Here is a 15,286-nt window from a genome sequence, read left to right on the forward strand (position 1 = left end):
ACTAGAGGCCCAGTCAGGACGAGGTTAATTATGTACCTGAGACCTGGAGGCCCGTGACAGGAGGGGTCGGGCATGTTAATGTCCCCGGTCCTTGATATTCTGACACATATGGAGGAGGCAAGAAATAAAAGGGTATATATATATATTCTTTCAAATATCAACCGCTTGTTCGCCGCGAGTAACCAAACGGCAGGGGGGTATCTCTTTTTCAAACATCCGACAAAATAACATCGAGAAGCAGATACAGGTGTATTAACGGGTTGTAAGCGAGGTTTCGTCATCGCTTTTTGCCCTTTTCCTTTCCGAAGTTCAGATCCTACCCTAGCAGCTCTAGACCGAGACCGAGATCGAGATTGAGACCTGTGGAATCCCATCCCATTCGCTCACGTCCGTGCCGTGCTCTGTTGGTCCATCCCAACCTATACCCTTATGTGCCGGCATACATGAGCACGCAGTAATGTACACTCGTGAAGGAAGTTGCGGCTGAAGCTGGGGCTGGTCGGTCAGAAGCTGAGATCACAGCTCGTCGAGCTTGGCCAGTCTCGGGTCCTCATGGCACTGCTCCTCCTCCGTACTTGTGGTCAAGCGAGGGGTTCCATAGACAATGCTGGGAACCTCCAGAAAGGCTTTTTTCCTGATGTGATTCCTCTCGGCGATGCCCAGGAGAATCTGCCTCACGTCGTTCGGCACATTCAGCGGCTGTTCTTCTTTGGGGTCTGTCTCGCTGATCTCCCCTCTGCCACCGCCGTCGTGGCCGCCGAGTCGAAGGCGTCTCTCGTTCTCCTGGCCCCCCGCTGTCCCGCCCAGTCTCAAACTCCGGTTCCAGTTACCCTCTCCGTGCTGTCTCAACCCAGCCTTCACGGGATCTCCATGGAAATACCATTCCTTGCCAAGCACCACTGCTACCACAATGACAATGACCGCAATGCTTGTCCACCAGACGATGCCCCATACGCGGTCCCATGCCTTGCGGAATTTCTCTTCCCGGTTTTCCCATTCTTCCACTTTCGCGCGAGCTTTCTCCAGTCGCGCGGATAATTCTTTCGCCCTCCTGCTCGCCTTCTCTCCACGCTCTGCCAATTGCCTAGCTTTAATTTGCCTAGTCTCGAATCCCCCTTGTAAAGTCTTCACGCGTCGACGTGTATCTTCATCTACCCTTTTACTTTCGCGCTCAAAGTTCCCGATCAATGTCCCACTCTGTCGTGCTAGAGACTGGAAACTACCAATCATGCTGACGAGGTTTCCGACTTTCTCGAGCAAGTTATAGTATCCATAGTCTAATCGACGAGTTATCTCCACCCCGGTGGATGTTATCTCAGCAACGCGCGAGCGGAGTTCTTCTTCACCCAGCCGGAGTTCCTGGTCTCGGCGCTGGAGATCTTCAACTTTGACGTGTATGCGTCGGGCGACACGGGCAGCGTCACCACGATCGAGGGCTTCTTCGAAAGAGGTCTTGGGGCGGAGGGAATGCGCCGGAGTTGGGCGGGAGAGTTTGTCACGAGAGGCAGGGTCCGATGTCGCACGCCGGCGAAGTTCAGGAAATCCAGAAGCATCGTAATCGTAGCGGCCGCCGGCTTGGAAGTCGCTGGACAGGGCGCCGGAAGGACCAAAGGGATGTATAGCCCCATGGTTAGTACCATTGCTGCTGCCGGCGCTACGGTTTGTCGGATTTATTGGATTGGGTATATTTCCCGCGTGTGTGCGCCGCTCCCGTTCGGCGTTGAGCCCTGCGACTAGATGCGGGAGCGTGGAGAGAGCCTCCTTTGAAGCGAAGCGACGGGGAGCATGTGCTTCGGACTGGGTTGGGCGGTGCCGTCTGAAAGGGAGGCTATGCGTGGAATCATTACTGTGGTGCGATATGTGCGAGTGCGACTGTGAGTGCTGATGACTGCTGGGACGGTGGTCTTTGTGTTTGTGATTGTGATGTCGATGCGAGGACCCTGGCAGGTGTAGGCGTGATGCTGTCTTTTCGAACGCACTGGTTGCAGCGGGGAGGGTGATGATGTTGCGTGGTTTAGGGTCGGCAGGTGAGAGATAGGATCTTGATCTGACATGAGACGGTCGCGCAGGTCGAGAGTTCGGCTCTGCGGCTGGGGGTTCCCTAGATGAGGCAGCATCCTGCTTGGAGGCGTTGGTATGTGACAGAGAACGATAGAGGGCTGGTCGTTGTTGCGGAGGAGGAGGGGGGTTCACGAGGGACATGGTGGACCCGAACATGGTGATCATGGGGCGAAAGAAATGAGGAAGGCCATTATGTGTATACGAGACTCTGCAATGGACTCGCAATGAGATCTCAGTATCTGGAAGCCAGCACCGTGGGAAGAGAGGATTGTTCACATACTGACGTGGAGGTGCCTTGAGGTGCCTCCAACCGAGTCACGTGTCTGAAATCTGCAAGGCTCGTCGAACGAGGCTGTGGGGGAGATGCTCAGCCTCTCGGCAGATTATTGCAAGATGATTTTCATTCGCTACCTAAAGGGCCACCATCAACTCGCAGTCTTATGAACAGCGTCTCCGCTCCTCGAAACTCCAATATCTCATAGTACCAATCAAGATTTTCAGTCTGTGCTATCAACATCCCCGCTGCCGTGACTCGTCTCATGATTTCATATCGTGGGTCTCGTTCACTCCGCGCACAATTGTCAACATTCCACTTCTCTAGTCCAAGAGCATAGGGTGTTATTCATACTTCGAATAACTTGTAGCCCTGTGATCCGCCAATTGATCGTATTTGTGTGGTCGCAAATGAGGACGTTCCGCCGACTTCATGTCGTTGTCGTATTACCTGTGCCGGTTGAATCACTCAATACTCAGCGCCCGGCTCGTCTTCAGCCTCCAGACTGTCGCTGGCAACCTCCTCATAGTCTTTTTCCAATGCCGCTAGATCCTCCCGGGCTTCGGAGAACTCGCCTTCTTCCATTCCTTCGCCAACATACCAGTGCACGAACGCTCGCTTCGAGTACATGAGATCGAATTTGTGATCAAGTCGGCTCCAGGCCTCGGCGATGGCGGTAGTGTTGGATAGCATGCTGACGGACCGGTCGACTTTGGCAAGCTCGCCGCCGGGGACAGGCATGGCTAAAGTAGGGTGTTAGCAAAACGGACCAAATAAACTATGGCGATAGACTCACGAGGTTGATAGTTGATGCCAACTTTGAACCCAGTAGGGCACCAATCAACCAAGTGGAAACTTGATTTGGCCTTGAGGGAAGCAATGGCGGCATTCGCATCGCGCGGGACAACATCACCCCGATAGAGCAACGCAACAGCCATGTATTTTCCGTTGCGAGGATCGCAAACGACCATCTGATTGTTTGGTTCAAAGCACTGTAGTGTCAGGTCGTGGACCTTGAAGCTCTCGTGGGAGGAACGCTTGGTGGAAACGACCGGAGCATAGCTGATGAGCGGGTAGTGGATGCGAGGATACGGCACCAAGTTGGTCTGGAATTCATTCAGGTCGACGTTCAGAGCACCGTCAAAGCGTAGACTTGACGTGACGGAGGAGACGACTTGGGCAATGAGGCGGTTTAGATGCTCATAGTCGGGTCGAGGAATATCTAGGTTGCGGCGGCAGATATCGTACACAGCTTCATTATCCACCAAGAATGTGCAATCAGCGTGCTCAATGGTACTGTGGGTGGAGAGAACGGCGTTGTAAGGTTCGACGACAGAAGACGAGACCTGGGGAGCCGGATACACGGCGAATTCCAACTTGCACTTCTTGCCATAGTCGACCGAGAGCCGTTCGAGGAGAAGGGCGCCAAAGCCGGATCCCGTACCACCCCCAAATGAGTGGAAGATCAAGAAGCCTTGGAGGGATGAACAGTTGTCTTGCAAACGGTTAGAATTCCTCGGCATCTCCTCATAGTAGACCGTGTCATTCCTCACCTGCGACACGACGGATCTTATCCAAAACATCATCCACGAGTTCTTTGCCGATAGTGTAGTGACCTCGAGCATAGTTGTTTGCGGCATCTTCTTTACCACTGATCAAGAGTTCCGGGTGGAAGAGTTGTCTGTATTTACCGGTTCGGATTTCATCGATGGGAGACGGATCGAGATCGACGAAGATGGACCGAGGGACGTGTTTGTTGTTGCTGGTCTCGGTGAAGAAGGTTTCGAAGGCTCCAGCATCACCAACATTGGCATCGGGGTCAGGCCGACCATCAGCCTTCAGGCCGTGTTCGAGAAGATACCTGGATGAGGAGATTAGCGATGGTGATTTCAAAGTAGCGGTGGGCGCAGGGATGGTTCGCACAATTCCCATGCGGCGTTGCCAAGCTGAGTACCAGCCTGCCCAATATGCAGGTGGCAAACCTATCGAGAAGATCAGTATGCTTCGTCGTAAGAGAGGAGCTATGATGGATTCGATAGATGGCTGCGTAGAGGCGGCTGGGGTGGTGTAGCTGGTTTTGGGCACGGAACAATGGAGGGGTACACAAAAAACAAAAGCAGACGGACTTACCTCCCCGTGCATTCTGTGGAGGTTCTGTGAGCGTAATACAGAGACAAGGACAAAGAGGACGCGAGTCTATCCAGTGCTGATACTGTACGAGGAATTTCGATGCACAGGATAAGGACGAGGTCAAGGAGAGGATGAAGCCTAAAGTGCGCGGATGGTCAAGTGGTGTGTATCAATTTACGATTGGCGCGTCCTATTGGGGAAGACGGAACGGGATAAACAAGCCAAGAACCACAAACTGCGTGCGCATTCACTTTTCTGTCCACGTTATTACTCGGTACCTGCAGCTGTTTCCGCTCCTCCTCTACCTGCAGTGTCTTCTGGGTTCCTTGCCTCCAAGTACGGTCCTTGTATGCTATGGCTTTAGTCCATGATCTTCCAGCAACAATTCAGGAGGTCTGGCCCTTGTCGCCGACGATGAATTCCTCGTACGGCCAGGCTACGGTGAGCTAAGCGTGATACACAAACACATGACCGAGACAAGTCCATCTGCTGCTCCGTACAAGTAGGTCGGTGAAGAATCTTTCTATGATCTCCAGCAACGGTGAACTTTTAATGAGCCTCGGATGCAGTTTGGATTCAACAGCCTCGTGATCTGAATCTCGTGGATCTACGAGATATTGTTGGCCATCAATCTGCTTTGTTCTTCCCCTTTGTCCTCCCCTCCTGGAGCTGTTATTTCGTTCCTCCATTCGCTAGTGCTGAGGGAGTGGTTCAACGAGGCTGGCTGGCTGTTCACATTGTTTCAGAGCTGTCGATTTTGACGGCAACCATCGCATTGATAAGAGCTCAGCAAATCAAAGCCTCTTGAGAACAAGCACATGTCAAAGATGAAACAAGGCTTTAACGACCATCACTGGCGGCGTAACGGCGTTGACGCCTCACACTGATAAGCGGCCCAAATAAAATTTTGGTCAGAGCACGGCACATGCTCATCAAAAAAGCCACAAAATGCTAAACCACTTGATTCAAATAGTACCAGCCATGTTCTGCATGGCTTCATGAAACAAAGCGTTCTATGACTGCAGAGATGTGTCTAAATTCTAAGCGAGCTGAAGACAGCTGGTCTCGGTGCGGCTGACTTAACATTTGAATATGAGGGGAGTTTTGGGGAGTTGCAGTGTTATTGATTATCGCTCAATAACCGAAGTCAATCTTGCTGGGGGACCTGACCTCGCTTGGAACGAGAACGACCCCCAGCCAACAACGGCCAACTGTTCATTAGGGGGCACTCACTCTTTCGGAAGACGCTGGCAGCAGAACCACCGCCTGCACAACGGGGTACAGTTATGCACGGCCCAAGAATTGGATCCCTCGGTCGCTCAGGTCTGCACTTGCCCGAAATACTCGGTCTTGATCTCGATCATTGAGTGAGAATATCTAGAGACGGCAACGCGATTTGGCCGATCGACGGGTGGGTTGTTGTGAAACATGGGCGACGGCGAAGAATGATGCAACAGGGATGGGACTCAACTCGCCCATCAGAAAATTCCCAGCAAGGGAAACAACACCAACATTTCTCGTGGGCGGCTTTCCAGGGGTCAACAGCCTCTGAAAATCTGGATTGGGCGGCCCGATTGGCGGCTTGGGCGGTGGCCAATGCCGCCCGTATGCCTAGGGGGGCACCCACCTGTTTCTTTATTTCGTAGTAGGCCCCACCGATGGTGTGGGTGGAGTTCTTGGGGCGTTCTCACGACCCACCAGAAACCTGTCCCGAAGAGCCAAGGCTGCCTATCCCGGTCAGTCGGCCCTGTTTTCGCGGTATCTATCCCATCTTGCCTGTTGCTTATTTTCTGGACCATACCCAGATATGTAGAGTACAAGGAGAAATAATGGTACGCGTCCCAAGTCGACATGCTGCAGCATGCATAAAGGGAAAGAGGGGAGCCCTTGCAGCAGGCCGGCCTCCGTCACGGATGCAATTTCTTCTACCCAGTATCGTTCCTCTTATACACCTTCGTTTAGACATTATAGACTGGCATTGCCCCTCTTTGATATTTCTTCTCAGACAGATCATTTCCCCAGTTTCACATTTCACGACTGTGTGACAGCATTTACCCGGCATCGATAACCCATTTCTTTGCGTCATATACACCCACACGCTCGCTACATGTCTCGAGACCCACTGGCGTCTGATGTATGATATTTGAGGGTGAAGAGGGGGATTATCCAAAGTTGGCATTCCGGGCTCTTCTCCTTTCCCGTCCCAATCCACCTCGATTCTATCCAATATGACCACCCCCGCGGAAGAACGGCCTCGATTCGACTTCAACCCTTCCAGCCAGAGACCTTCCGATGACGATAGCACGGCTGTTGAAAATGACAGACAGGAAGATTCCGTTGACAGCAAACAATTACACGACCGATTGAAGGTGGAAACACAGCGTCGGGATACAAGTGCACGCTTTGATGACCCGCGGACCCCTAGCAAGGCACGAGAGGAGGCTCACCGTCTTGAGGATGAACTCGCCGTGCAGAGAGCTGAACGGCTCACGTCGATAGAAGAACGGCAATCAGAAGGCGGCCGGAACTCGACACAGCTTCATCGATCCCGATCAAGAGCACCCGAACCCCTCGATGAGTTTGATACGGCTACCAACCCTATCCACGAACGTGCCGCCATTTACAAGCCACCTGAAAACCCCAGCACTAAGATTGCCAAATTCTTCAAGTACATCCATCATTCTAGCTTCGTCATTCGCTACTTCACCTACATCGTCCCGGTCTTTGCCCTCCTCCTGATCCCCATTCTTGTCGGAGCCTTCCTCCCTGCGGCCGAGCATGCAAGTGTTGGTGGTGTCGACTTGATCTGGTTCGGAGTGTGGCTTGAAATCATCTGGTTGACTCTCTGGGCCGGCCGCATCGTTGCCATGATGATCCCCTACCCTCTCGGTCTGATCTCGAGCCTGTTTACCAACAATGCCAAAAAGTGGCGAGATCTAGGCAAAGCGCTTGAACTCCCAGCGACAATCTTCTTCTGGTGGCTCGGTGTTGAGATATCTTTCTTGCCCACCATGACAAACCACCATGTAAATGGGTCCAAACAAACCAAGCATTGGGAAAAGGTTCTCAACAAGGTCATCATCTCCGTATTTGTTGGTGCCACCTTGAATTTCATCGAGAAGATCATAATTCAGTTGATCGCAATTTCTTTCCACTTGCGAACCTACGCCGACCGCATCGAAATCAACAAGTTCCAGATCGGCAGTTTGACAAAACTATACATCTTTTCCAAGGCCAAAATCGCCATGGAAGACGCAGAATTCGAGGAGAAACACTTGGAGCCTGGGTCCGGGACAAAAACACCGGCTATGTACGCCGTGCAAGCTCAGGAAGCTCTCACCAAGGCATTTGTCAAAGTAGGTGATGTGGCTGGTACCGTCGCGGGTGATTTTACTGGGAAAAAGGTTGCCAAGAGTGGTCACCCTTCCCAGGTTGTCTTGACCCTCCTCCACAGCACCAGCGGGTCGCAGGTTCTAGCTCGACGCCTATATCGAACGTTTGTGCGAGAGGGCCTCGAAACCGTGTCTTCGGAAGACCTTAAAGCGGCTTTTGACAATGACGACGAAGCGGAAGCTGCTTTCAGCATGTTCGACAAAGACATGAACGGAGATATCTCCATGGAAGAACTGGAAGCGGTCTGCGTCGAGATCGGAAGGGAACGGAAATCAATCACTGCTTCTCTGAAGGATCTCGACTCCGTCGTCAGCAAGCTTGACGATGTTCTGTTTTTCATCGTCGGCGTCGTCACGCTCTTGGTCCTCATTTCTCTCATTTCCACCTCGGCAGCTGGAGTCCTGACTTCTGCAGGTTCGGCCGTGCTCGCTCTGTCCTGGCTATTCTCCGCCACAGCCCAAGAGTTCCTGCAGTCCTGCATCTTTGTCTTCGTCAAGCACCCGTTTGATGTTGGAGATCGAGTTTCGATCTACGGCAACACCGGGTCATCGCTCAAAGGAGATGATTACTTTGTCAAAGAGATCTCGCTGCTGTACACGGAATTCAAGAAAATGGAGGGTCACATTGTCCAAGCCCCGAACTCATACCTTAACACGTTATTCATCCTGAACATGCGGCGCTCTGGAGGTCTTGCTGAGGCTGTCCCTATCGTCATTAGGTTTGGTACCACTCTGGATCAGATCGAGGCCTTGCGGAATTCACTCCTCGAATTTGTCAGATCAGAAAAGCGTGAGTACCAGGGCAATATCTTGACTGAACTTAGAGAGGTTACCGAAGCGTATTCTCTCACTCTGAACGTTGTGTTCTTTTACAAATCAAACTGGCAAAATGAGCTACTTCGTCTTCAGCGACGCAACAAATTCATCTGCGCTCTGATGGTAGCAATGCAGGAGATCGGGATTGAAGGACCTCGTCGTAACCAAGCTGGTTGGAGACCAGACGTCCCGTACTTCATGCAACTGCCTCCTGGTGCTCCACCTCTCGTCGGCGGAAATGACCATGATCTGCACCCTGGCCACAGTTCGGGGACTATCACCGGCGATCCAATCCATCAAACGCCAGCAGTTGCAGCGCCTCCGCTTCAATATCCTTCCATTATGCGACGACGGCCCAGTACTGGTCAGCTAGGACGACCTAGAGGCGAGTCTTTGTCGGCCATGGCCAAGAGAGTGGATTTTTCGCTCGGTATGAAAGACGTCAGCTCAGGAGAGCAATTATCCGATGTCTACGAAGACCGGAGTCGCCCGCAATTCCAAGAGGTGATTCGAGAATCCAACCGGATAGATGAAGAGCGAAGGATTTCAGAGTCCCAAGATCGAGAAGGCAACGGAAGATCGACTTCTCGGGACGGTCACATGATGAGCGGGATTCTACGGCGCTCGACCACTCAGAGCTTCGGCGGTAATTCCAGGGCATCCCAGGGCGGCCACCATCGGTCCTCGATCAGCAGTACCGAGACACATCGCAATCGCTTCTTGAGTCGCTTTAATCGCACGGGCAGAAGCATTGATCTTCCACGCGACTCATTGGCAGAGGAGGGCCAAGCTCCACCCCTGCCATCCGCTGGCCCTCTGGATGCGAGATCTGGCAAAGTCAGCTCACAGGCAGTCCGCGTGGACTCTATAACTACCTCGCGCTCCAACGAAAAGGAGCCATTCCCGGCCATGGTCCCAGTGAGCAGCAGAGCAGAGGATTTTGAAATGAAAAGGTTGGGAGAGAGTTCTTCCAGCCCCCAGCATTAAGAAGTTACAGGCGTACATGGCCCTTTGGGGGGGAATTGGGCCATCGGGACCTACATATCCTGGATTTTTGGGCGTCAAAATGATTGCTTTATTGGAAATAAAAGTCACACCTTGGAAGGCGGAGGTGCCAACTGAGCCGGCTTTGCATGTGCCTTCGAGTTCGAGCCAAACTCGATTCGAGGTTGTACTTTCTCGCTTTCTCCCCTTTGAAAACTATATAGACACATTAGGAGGTGGTCTGCTTTGACTACACGGTGATCACGATATAGATAGAGCTTACGAACGGACGAAATTTTGGCCACTGACAAATCCGAAAGGCCGCGAAAATGGTTCTGTTTCCTGATTCCGAATCTCGGTCGAAATAGAGGTCGCTAAATGAGTGAGACGTTTCCAATCATTCGCCCCTATTAGGAAACCAATTCCCTTTCGGACGAATTTTTAGACCGTTGGCAATATCAAGTATCGACCTCGCGATCTTGTCTGACTAAAACAGCGCGTACAGCGCGTCTCCTGGGTGCCTGGATCCGGCTAGTGGGCTTGGCTTGATTCGCTCCTCCAACGGCAGGTCCTAATTAGTTTCCCTTCTTTCGACGTCTGATGTACGATGATAGAGTAAATAGAGACTAGCTTGAGAGGGTCCGCATTTCAAGATTGGAAACATATCTGTCAACGTCTTCAGCTCTGCAGCCAGCCTTTCTCGCCAACCGTGTTTTTCATTTGCTCGCGTCAGCCCCGACGGTTGTTCAAAGGGAGCGATATTACGTTATGCGCCCGGTCACAGGTACGGGCTACTCAAGACAGCACGGGCCACCCCAGCAGTCCCATTGTGAAAGCGGGCGAATTTTCGATTTCGCCAGCTTTGGCCTTCATTTCGTCCACGTCCCAGTTCGCCCAGACGAACTTGTTCTTTAGGAACTTGGCTTCAGGGCTGCATGCCCAGACAGTGAATGAAGCCGGCAAGTCCGCTAGTATTACAGAGTTAAAGTCAGCAATGTGGATATCAGACGCGTTCGAGCGGGGCGGAGTTCAAATTTTGGCCCGTGTATGCAGCAAAACCGCGGGGGTTGAGTGACTTACGCGTATCCATGGGTGCCATGACCCCATGCTTGAGGTTGATATCGCTCAAAATGACGCCCGGCTGAATGTTGACAACATGCAGGTCCGAGTGCTCGCTCTGGACGAATTCGAAGACCTTAAGCGCTCCCAGTTTCGAGGCGGTGTACGCTGACAAATCGGCGACGATGGCCGTAGGCACGTGGATTCCAGCCGTGGAGACGTTGATGATTGTCGCTGTTGGAGATCCCACAGGGATGAAGGCTCGAACAGAGTGGAATGCTCCGAGGATGTTGACTTCGAATGATGTCCACCATTCCTTCGGATCGGAGGAAATTATTGTTGACGGTTCGGCGAGATGGCCGGCGTTGTGGACGAAGATGTCGATGGGTTTTTTGGCTTGTTGTTGGATGAGTTTGAATGCAGCTTCGACGCTTGAGAGAGAAGCTGTGTCTGCGGCCGTGGCAACAATCTTGGTATTTGGATACTGGGACTCAAATTTGGCCTTGGTGGCATCCAGGGTCTTCTGTGTGCGTCCTACGATGCCGATGAGACTGATGCCCGCCTTTGCGAAAGCGTTGACGATAGCAGAGCCGATTGCACCAGCGCCTCCGGTCACGATTGCCGTCTTCCCTTCAAGTGAGAGCTCGGGACGTGAAGGGTCAATACTTTGGTAAGTATCATTGTGCCAGCCCTTGAAGGGAGATGGGAAGGGAGTAGCAGCAGCGTCGCCCATAGCTCTTACAGGTGCTGATAGATTTAGATTTAGGATACTAGTGCCGGAATCCGAGGTTTGGTCCGAAGGTTGAAGAATGCTCCTTGAAATAAAGTGGACGCAGAGGTGAGGACTTAGACGCAATATATAGCCTTGGGCATGCTGACCAAACTATACAATCCAGAGATGGATTATCTAACTTGCCTTGCCACTCTACTTTCAGGGCCCCTGGTCGGAAAGAGTCCGGTCATCAACCGGAGCCTTTTAGGTCTCTTACCGGGTTAGTACTCTCCACACCTTCCAGTCATAGGCAGACAACCTTTGTCTTCTAGGGCAAGGCTGCAGCCATGCAGATTTTGGCTGAATGGAAGGGAAGACGTCGGCGACGCTACAGTACTGGCAGCCGGCCTCTAAGTGAGCAGCATTACGGGCTAGGCTGGTGGATGATTGTACTCGGATGGAAGTCCCATCGATCATGTGCTGGTACATATCATCAGCGGCATCTGAGAGATGGTGGTGCCGCTGGCAACACATCCAACATGGCGAGCCTTGGGGAAGAGAGTCTACTAGAGGAAGAGCGTGAGCTAGCGAGCGACAAGAGAGTGCGATGGCAGACAATGAAGATACGGCTCAACTACGGAGCCGAAGAGCGCCCAACATGATAGCCTTCACCGTGTTAGAGGCTAGGAGAGCTCTTCGCCAGGGACAGAGGCAGGTGGGACACACTCTCTGGTGCAAGGCAGTAAGTGGAATGAGGCCGAGGGACTTGGTTTGCCAAGATGAGTTTGGATGAGTTCACTATTTCCTCAGCTTGATGTCGCTGCCAGACCTAAAGGTGACAGACTGGCGAAGACAGAGGAAGGGAATATCATGCCAGTGACTCCTTCGCCAAGTGACGGCTCTCTCACTTCTTCCACCTACGACCACAACTCTTTCCTTCCTTCTCTCCTTCCTTTCACCTTGTCCTTCACAGTCCTCTCCATCAGTCGCTTCTTCTCCACCAAGTCGTTGTTTCGCACCAGTCATCAACATCTCTTGATCTGCACTACCAGTGCTCTTTGAATCCCTTCAGTTCTCTGAGGTCAGGGGCTCCTAGCAGCTGCTTGATCACCGTCATGCAGGTCAAGATGAAAGGTACGTCCGTGATCAGGACACGGCCAGGACACAGTGGAAATGGCTAACGCGACATTGCTTGCAGGCTGGCCTCAAGCCACCGCACTCTATTTCACCACCATTCTTTGCTTCCTCACTGGTCTCCTCAATGCTGGCCCTCTTCAACGCACCAAAGGTCACACCTCTGTCGTCAGCCACTGGTCTCATACGCCCACCTCTCACCATGGTCATCATGCTCCCACTGTCACAGCTTCCCATGAGGTTGCTGTTCGTCCTTCACGCGACATCGTCCCCTCCGAGCCAGCTGTCAAGCGTGATACAGAACTCAGCCATGACTACGCCTTAGTCTGTGTCGACCGCACCCTCACAGGACTATGCCAGCAATCGGTACATGACTATTACTGCGACTCACATGGCCGGGTGAAACACAAGAAGCAGGCAGAGAAGGCTTGCGACCAATACTGCGCCTGTTTCTCCATCTCCCCAAAGCCGTGCTACAAGTATGTCAACATGCTCAATTGTGCGGTCAAAGATAACATGGTCGTTGACACGGACAATGGCACTTTTCTTGGTCACCTCTCGGACGCTCGAGTCCTCGAAGATGGCTCTCTAGATTTTACGCCTCCCAAAGCCCTCGGAAATATCTCTCTAGACTTGACGCCCACCAAAGAAATAGCCAAACGCCATGATTACGCGTTGCTATGCCAGGACCGCGAGCACACTGCCTGGTGTGGTACGTCGTACGAGTATTACTGCACATCGAACGGTGCTCTGAACCGCAAAAGCACCGGTGAACACTGGTGCGAAGAGAATTGTTGGTGCTTCAACACAAAACCGAGGATTCAATGCTTTCCAAATGCAGCGCTTCTCACTACCTGCCTGCTCAAAGGAAAGCAGGTCTATCTGGCCAATGGCACTCTTCTGGGAGATGTCAACGACGCACATATCTACCCCAATGGTACATTGGACTTCCGCAAATTAGTTGCGAGAGATTCCATTACAGCATCAGTCGACCCGCAGCAGATGATCTGCAAATTTTCCTCTACAGAAGTGTCTCCTTTCACTGGCGACTTACTATATGACAAGAACTTGACCAGGTTCTGCGCGCAGCATGGCTACTCGTGCGTTAGCGACCCTGCACGAGCAATCTTCACATTAACACGGCAGCCCGGCACGAAGGACATTAAGAAATGTGATGGCGCTTGTGGCTGCCCGTCGGCAATTTGGAAGCGTGAAGGCATAGAGCACGATTTAATCCGGCCTTCCCCGACACCCAGCGGAGTGACCATCCAAGACCTTGTACTTGGCTGTAGTTCGAACAACGGGGTAATCAAAGGCACCTGGTCATTTGATGTCTCTTTGACCGACTACTGCAAGAAGCACGGCTATGATTGTGGGCCTGGGCCAGTTTGGGTCTTACAGCATATGGAGGTCATTCAGGAGTGTCAAGCAGGTTGTGTTTGTCCGGCGACGCCAGGAAAGCGTGCGTCTGCTTTGTCATTGCCTTCGAAGACAAGAATCAACCTGGAGCCTCGAGCAAACGATATCACAACGGCCCCCATGACCAATAACCTTGATCCTTTCGGTATGACCTGTTGGTCACATGGCAGACACAACGAATCTCTCACTCTCTACTGCCGAAATGGAGGCTATTCATGTGTGCCTCTGGCGCACACTACCCTGCGAACTCCCACTCACAATGGCACTGATATTCCTGAATGCACTCACGGCTGTCGATGCTCGAATCCGCTCGCTCGTGAAGCTGGTAAACGCAGACGATCAGAGCAAGAGGCCTCAGCTGACGATAGCAAGCGTTCAGTACACAAGGAAATAGCGGCAACTGGAATTGAGATTCCAGGCACTACCGCGGTTGCTCCTCCGAGTGGTGTTCCGAGTCAGTCCAGCAGGTTCGCTCTCAACTGCGGTAATGTAGAGGACGGGCCTAGCTTCTGCCAGCAATCGGATTTGGGGTACTTCTGTGGTTACAACATGACCGTCATGCGAACTTCCACCGTGCAAAATCAGGGTGTGACGTGGTGCGACTATTACTGCAGCTGCATCTTCAGAGACCCCATCCCTTGCGTCAACGAATGGAACATTCCCCTTTGTCGCGAAATGTGGGATGGGACGGTTCGCGATGCCTCGAGATTGCAGATCGTACTTGCTTATGTTGAGGATGTCATCATATTGCCCAACAATTCCATCTTGCTTGATCGTGGGCACGATGGTGGCTTCCCGTTTGTTGCCGCCGCGCATGGAAGACATGGGCCTGGCTCCAACGGTACCTGGAGAGACTGGCCTACAAATGGGAAGGCAAATGGGTGGTAGGACAGAACCGAGTCTGGCTCGGTCGATGACTGAACATGCACTTCTTCATCCAACCCAGCGCTCAACATTCACGGAAAGAAACCTCCAGGTGTCTGCGCCTACACGCATCCAAACTCATTTCTTGCAGTGAGGATATTGTGCTTTGTACCAAAATCCATCATGTCACCACTCCACGCCAACGTCGAACATCAAGTGCTGTTGGGGTTTCCAATCATTACCGCCATCGACAAGGAAACAATATCTTGAAGTCTGGTTTCGAGGACCGGAGATATTTGAGGTCGTTTGGACCTCTGGACTCTGAGAGATTGGAATGGGGGGATTGATGATTGAGAACTATGGTAGAGACCGAGAGACTCGGGTAGATATGGCATTGGGAGAGTGGTGGCTTGATGCTTCCCACAGTGAAACAGAAAAATC

At 52.3% G+C, this 15,286-nt stretch overlaps 5 protein-coding genes across 5 annotated transcripts; 2 read left to right on the forward strand and 3 right to left on the reverse strand.

Moving 5' to 3' along the window:
• Positions 1 to 516: 516 nt before the first annotated feature.
• On the reverse strand, positions 517 to 2,202 carry Z519_11708 (uncharacterized protein; the record flags this gene model as incomplete). The annotated part of the gene is made up of 1 exon (XM_016769419.1): positions 517 to 2,202. One exon carries the CDS (start codon positions 2,200 to 2,202, stop codon positions 517 to 519), a length of 1,686 nt encoding a protein of 561 aa, XP_016614403.1.
• Positions 2,203 to 2,803: 601 nt separating this feature from the next.
• Z519_11709 (tubulin alpha chain) lies at positions 2,804 to 4,477 on the reverse strand (the record flags this gene model as incomplete). Its single annotated transcript, XM_016769420.1, has 5 exons — positions 2,804 to 3,078; positions 3,132 to 3,830; positions 3,889 to 4,196; positions 4,259 to 4,317; positions 4,466 to 4,477. The coding sequence occupies 5 exons, from the start codon at positions 4,475 to 4,477 to the stop codon at positions 2,804 to 2,806; spliced, it is 1,353 nt and encodes a 450-aa protein (XP_016614404.1).
• Positions 4,478 to 6,693: 2,216 nt separating this feature from the next.
• Z519_11710 (uncharacterized protein) lies at positions 6,694 to 9,660 on the forward strand (the record flags this gene model as incomplete). The annotated part of the gene is made up of 1 exon (XM_016769421.1): positions 6,694 to 9,660. The coding sequence occupies one exon, from the start codon at positions 6,694 to 6,696 to the stop codon at positions 9,658 to 9,660; it is 2,967 nt and encodes a 988-aa protein (XP_016614405.1).
• Positions 9,661 to 10,452: 792 nt separating this feature from the next.
• On the reverse strand, positions 10,453 to 11,449 carry Z519_11711 (uncharacterized protein; the record flags this gene model as incomplete). Its single annotated transcript, XM_016769422.1, has 2 exons — positions 10,453 to 10,625; positions 10,738 to 11,449. The coding sequence occupies 2 exons, from the start codon at positions 11,447 to 11,449 to the stop codon at positions 10,453 to 10,455; spliced, it is 885 nt and encodes a 294-aa protein (XP_016614406.1).
• Positions 11,450 to 12,543: 1,094 nt separating this feature from the next.
• On the forward strand, positions 12,544 to 14,869 carry Z519_11712 (uncharacterized protein; the record flags this gene model as incomplete). Its single annotated transcript, XM_016769423.1, has 2 exons — positions 12,544 to 12,562; positions 12,627 to 14,869. The coding sequence occupies 2 exons, from the start codon at positions 12,544 to 12,546 to the stop codon at positions 14,867 to 14,869; spliced, it is 2,262 nt and encodes a 753-aa protein (XP_016614407.1).
• Between the last annotated feature and the right edge of the window lie 417 nt (positions 14,870 to 15,286).

The sequence above is a fragment of the Cladophialophora bantiana genome (genome assembly GCF_000835475.1).
Source record: "Cladophialophora bantiana CBS 173.52 unplaced genomic scaffold supercont1.23, whole genome shotgun sequence".
NCBI lineage: Eukaryota > Fungi > Ascomycota > Eurotiomycetes > Chaetothyriales > Herpotrichiellaceae > Cladophialophora > Cladophialophora bantiana.